General features: G+C 42.6%; 1 protein-coding gene across 1 annotated transcript in view; it reads left to right on the top strand.

The window, feature by feature from the left end:
• Positions 1-367: 367 nt before the first annotated feature.
• Dennd6a (DENN domain containing 6A) overlaps positions 368-6,000 on the top strand; it is a 44,701-nt gene continuing 39,068 nt past the window's right edge. The window contains exon 1 of the mRNA XM_038349534.2: positions 368-656. Within this exon, the coding sequence (XP_038205462.1) occupies positions 429-656 (228 nt within the window). The 5' untranslated portion in view covers positions 368-428. The remainder of the gene's footprint in view (positions 657-6,000) is intronic.

The raw sequence follows: 6,000 nt of genomic DNA, 5'->3' as shown, positions 1-6,000 counted from the left end.
TCGCGATGATATGTTCAATAAACTTAATACCTCTATTCGAACCTGGCTCATCAACTGGCGTAGAGTTAAGAGTTTAGCAAATACTAGTTACAGTTACCATTATGTTTTAATAATATTTTGATAATGAACGGTGTCATTCCAATAATAATGAATCGCTTCGTTTCTAGTGAAGTGGAGATGCCATTCCGGAGCCACTGTTTGTTTAAAGAGCCGTGACACCAACAGGCCATACAGCCTCCCCGTCGTCGTGGAGCCGGGGTGCAGGGAACTGCACTGAGCTTCGCTCCCAGGGTCACGTGGCGCGCGGCCTCGCCCCTATCCGGCGGCCCGGAGCGTCTGCGGCGGCACTCGGTGCGCGTGCGCGGAGGCCTGCGCGCTCTGCGGCGCGGTCCTCGGTGGAGCCGGCCGGTGCGGAGAAGGGGTGGCGGATGGCTCTGCGGGGCCCGGCGGCCTTCGGACCCGGTTCCCGCGGGTCGTTGGACGAGGCCGGGGCCGAGGGGCGCGAGGCGGCTGCCCTTTCGGCGGCGGGAGTAGCGCCGGAGGACGAGGAGGAGGACGATGGGCGCCGGGGCCTGCTGCGCTGGGATGGCTTCTCGGCCTGGCTGCACTGCGTGTGCGTGGTGGGCTTCGACCTGGAGCTGGGCCAGGCGGTGGAGGTGAGGCCGGGCCGCACCCTGTCTCCACCCTTAGCCCGCCCGGGTCCTGGCGGCCGCGCATCCGGGCGTGGCTCCCAGCCCCTGCAAGGCTCAACTGGGCGGCGCTCCTCTGGCCCTTCCGTGGGAGGATCGTGGGCTGCGGCTAGGGGTGAAAAGTTCTTTATAGGCCCCTCCTAAATACTTGTTGATGTTCCGTATTTTAAAAACACATTAATAACTGAAGGATTTGTGGCACCCAGAAAAGGCTGCAACAGACAGGATGTTTGCTTGGGACTTTGAAGAAAGGAACAATACCCCCGACATATGGTGAATTATAGTGGCCAAACGTGCACGTCCAAGCGTGTGGGCGGACAGATTGTATTGTCAGTTGCTCCAGCTCCTCTAAATCCAAGCCAAAATGCTTATGTCAGCATGCATTTTCTCCTTTTCCTCTCTTTGTTCCCGTTTTCTGGTTTGGTGTGTCGTCGGGCCATATTCCCTCCAGTGGCTCTTCTATTACAGATGAAATCCAGGGACTTCCGAGCACTAGGCAAGCTCTTCACCCCAGAATCCCCATCCCCTGTCATTTAATCTTAATACTGATTCTGTAACAGTTGACCCAAACCTAATGTCACATGGAAAATCGTTGGCTTGTAAGGCCTTCGACTCTAACTCACTTTTGGTTTTGTTTAGCATCCTTCTTTGTAGCTTAAGAGATTTGTCTTATTTTTCCAAGAGACACGTTATTAGAAAGACGTATGTTCTAAAGTTTTTGGTATTTTTGTTGTTAATCCTGTTGGTGTCAGTGAAAAATTCTAATGTAATATTGGTGGCCTGAATTGGCCAGGGAGGTTCCAAGTGAAGAACTACAGCATTTGTGGTCCACCATCTTTCTGTCTTCTGTGCCGTTACACAGTTCATTAAATACTGAGTTTTCACTACGATCTAGACATTGCAGGATAGTAGCTATACAAATAAAAGGATGTTTAATATTATAATGTTATAACCGGTATTTTTAGATTTAGACAATAAAGGTGGAGATCCAAGAATTTAATCTCGGCAGTACATAGGATCAAATTTATTGCTTGACATAAATATTCAGTAAATATTTGTTGATAATAGATCGAGTTAGTACGTAGAGAAATTAGTTGTTTGAGTTGAGGCAGGAATAGCAATCTCCAAAGACTGAAGACATTTAAGATTTTTTTTTTTTTTTGGTTTTTTTCGAGACAGGGTTTCTCTGTAGCTTTGGAGCCTGTCCTGGAACTAGCTCTTGTAGACCAGGCTGGTCTCGAACTCACAGAGATCCGCCTGCCTCTGCCTCCCGAGTGCTGGGATTAAAGGCGTGCGCCACCGCCGCCCGGCTTAAGATTTTTTTTATGTGTGTATTTTGCCTCCATGACTATATTCACAGAAGATTTGTATCTTATGCCCGTGGAGGCTGGAGAAAGGGGTCAGAGTCTCTGGATGTGTAGTTACACAGTTCTGCCTACATGGGTGCTGGGAACTGACCTCAGATCTTCTGGAAGAGCAGCCAGTGCTCTAACAGCTGAGCCATCTCTCCAGCCCCTGAAGACAATGTTTTATGCTAATTATTTGATGATAAACTGAAATTATATGTGTAGCAAAATGAAACTCAACTAGAGAACAGAGGCTGTTGTATTGGTTGCATTAAAATTATTTACATGTGGGTTTTTTGCTTACATGTGTTTCTCTGCACCACACTCATACCTGTTGCACCCAGAGGTCGGAAGAGGGCATCCAGCCCTCTGATGGAGAGTTACAGGTTACAGATGGTTGTGAACCTGGTCCTCTGGAAGAGCAGCCTAAGTGTTCTTACCCATTGAGCCTTCTCTCTAGCCCCTTTGATTGGTTTGTAATCTCATCATTTGGAACATTGCTTTTAACATGAGTATTTTTTAAATAAATGGAATATTTTTAATTTTAGTATAATTTTAAACAAGTTGAATATTAGCAAATATAAATATTTAATAATATTAGTTGGGATGCTGAAAACTATGAATCACTAAAGGGTGCATACTGTTTTGTTCCCATCGCTACCACTGCACAGCGGTTTTCTTTATAACGTAGTTCTTATCTTTTTTTTCTTCCTCAATATTTAAAGAAAAGTATTAAGAGTATGAATTCCCTCAGAAAATGAGTAAGACAGGATTCTTTGGTCTTCTGTTTCACTTTGTGTCCAGATTCAGGATCTTCCTCTAGGAAGTAAGGATGAGCGTTGGGGACATTCCTTCATAAAGGACCTGAAGAAAGATAAGCATAATAAGATGCAAAATGACCTTTGTTTTGTTTGGAAACTGGAGCCCACTCTAACCCTGGAGTCCATGTAACCCAGACTAGCCTTGAACTCACAGCAGCCTTCCTGTCTCCATGTTTGGGATAAAGCAATTTTGTTTTGCTTGTCTAAAAAAAAATTACATTTATTATTTGTGTGTGTGCGTGTGCGTGTGCGTGTGTGTGTGTACGGTAGAGCACAAACAGGAACAAGTTAATTCTTTCCTTTCACCCTATGGGTCCTGGGGATCAAACTCAGGCAGACACGGTGCTGGAGAAGCAGCTGAGTGTCGGATATTTTGACTTGCAGGTCTTTCTTAGTGGGAATGACTGGAGTGCATATGAATAGCCCTCAAAGCCCGCCTCCACAGTGACACGCTTTCTCCAACAAGGCCACACCCCCTAATAGTGCCACTCCCTTTGGGTACCATTTTCTTTCAAACCACATAGTCTATGTGTGGTTTAAAATATAAAACCAAAACCTACCAAAATGTCTGTACCAGTAGTAAAGGTCCGGTTTTTGCCGTCCTTGTCACTTATCTGCCCTCTGCAGCATCCAGAGGGTAAGGGCGATCTCTTATTTTGCTCTTATTTGCATTTTCCTAACAACTAATGATGTTGAGTGTCTTTGTGGGCTTATTAGCTGTTGATTAGTTATTGCTTGTTTTTTCGATGCTTCTAGGGATTAAACCTAGAATGTTCCACATGATAGCATGATAGGCAAGACTTAGTTATAGCTCCAACTCTGTTTTTACATGTGTGTGCATGTGATGCTTTCTTCTGAGACCACAGTCTTCAGGTGGGAAGGTACGTGTATGCAGTCATAGCAGATACACCTCCTTTTGTAGAAATAGTTTATTTAAGACCACTTCTTGGCAGAGATGTAATATATATGCACACACACATATTCTTTGTAAAGAAAGAGTAGTAAATAAGATCAGGCAGTATATATATGTATATACATGTATATGTATATATATGAATTTTTTCTGTTATCACATTAAACGTAGTTCTTATGTTTGTCTTGTCATGTAATCACATCTTTATCTGTTGTAACTCAGAAGAATCTAATACAGTTAACAGAGCCCATAATATTCTCCTATACTTCAATTTATTTATATTTGTATGTATGTGTGTATGTGTGTGTAATTAGCATAAGGATAGTCCCATAAAACTGATTGCAGAGTTGTTGAGGATAAGTTGTTACAGGCCACTAAATTTGCCAGCATGAGTGAATCCAGCAAACCCTAGATTAACTTAACTGTAATCAGACATTACTTTGTTTTTGAGACAGCCTCACTGTGCTGTCCATGTTGTCTTGAAATCTATGTATAATCTAGGCTGACTTTAAAATCTTCCTTCCTGAGCTTTTCAGGTCCTGGGGTTACAGGCATTCACCAGTTCCCCCAGCTTGTGCTGAGATTCGCGTACACCATGACTTAAATAGAACGTAGTAGTAATGGTTTTAGGTGTTATTTCAGCTTTAAAAATTGCAGATTTAAAAAAATCCATAACTAAGTGTCACTCAGAGCACAATTATATTTATCAGCTAAACAATGTTGTTAAAAGTTGGTTTTCCCCCACCCTTCTTCTCTTTCTTTGTAGATTGAATAAAATAATATAAAATATGAACAGAAGGAAGAGTTAATTAGAAAGCAACACAGTACAGTATATTATCAATAGAAAATATTTAAAAATATATTTACATACTTATTTCTTACTTTGAAGCTAAGCGTGGGACCCAAAACCGTCCACATGCTGTCAGGTACTCTAAACACCAAGCTGGACCCCAGCTACAGTGGGAAAGGGTTCTGTTGGAAGCAAAGGGGACTGAAGAAATATGAAAGCAAATCAGTTTGAGCTCTGGCCCAGAATTAAATAAGAAAAAGCTCTTAAAATATTAGAACAAAGTAAGTACTAAACAATTGAAGACCTTGTTTCCTTAATTCCATTGATTTCCGGTCATATTTGTAATAATGTTTTTCTTTAACAGAACTTTCCATCTCACTGTTCTTTTTAAAATTAGCCCTTGTTTTCTTGCTCCCCTCCCCTTTTTTTTTGAGATGAGGTCTCAAGTATCACAAGATGATCTTGAACTTTTATTACCAAGGAAGACTTTGACCTTGACTGTTTGATCTGATCCTCCCATCTCTGTCTCTAGAGTCTGGGATTATAGGCATATGACACTGTGCCAAATTTATGTGGTTCTGGGAATCCAACCCAGGGCTGTTGTGGATTATTCCTTTATGCTATGTGAAGATGTGTCACTGCGGTCCGTGTAACAAACAGTTCACTGGCCAGTAGCTAGGTGAGAGGTACATGCGGGACAGAGTGAGCTCTGGGAAGAAGAAGGCGGAGACTCCAGGAGACACAGAGCAAACAGGATGGGCATTATGGAGATGAGGTAATAAAGCCATGAGGCAGGAAGTAAATTAATAGAAATAGGTTAATTTAAGTTTTAAGAGCTAGTTAGAAACAAGTCTGAGTTATCAGCTGAGGTTTCATAATTAATAAGTCTCCATGTCATTACTGGGGAGCCAGCGGACCCAGTAAAAAAGGCCAGCTACCCAGGATTCCACTCACACTAGGAAAGCATTCTGCCATCTGACATCTTCCCCCTTTTGACTTTTTAGTGTTGGAGTTTGCTTCCTAATACAATTTAAAACAAGTACATATTACTGTTAAACTTTACCGTGGTGCTGAGAAATGAACCCCTCAAGCAGGCTAAATAAGTGCTCTGCCCCTAACCCCATATAGTTTAAAAATATAAACCATTGGGATTTTTACAATTAAAGAAGGGCAGTCTAATGATGCATGCCTGTAATCCTAGCACTTGAAGGCTGAGACAGGCAGGTTGCTCTGTATTTGAGACCAGCTTGGGCCATGTTATAAAATTCTCAAAGAACAAAAATACTAAAACAAAACAAAACCTCCAAATTCTCAAACAAAAGGAAAAAAACAGACGTAGTAGTTCCTTACATCTGTGAAAGCACACCTGGGAAGCAGAGACCAGAAGATGGGGGTCAAGACCATTCTCAGCCACAGAGTAAAAAGCTGTCTCAACAAAACA

The sequence above is a fragment of the Arvicola amphibius genome, chromosome 12 (assembly GCF_903992535.2).
Source record: "Arvicola amphibius chromosome 12, mArvAmp1.2, whole genome shotgun sequence".
Taxonomy (NCBI): domain Eukaryota; kingdom Metazoa; phylum Chordata; class Mammalia; order Rodentia; family Cricetidae; genus Arvicola; species Arvicola amphibius.
The sequence above is the reverse complement of the archived record's forward strand: the minus strand, read 5'-3'. Positions and strand labels throughout refer to the sequence as shown.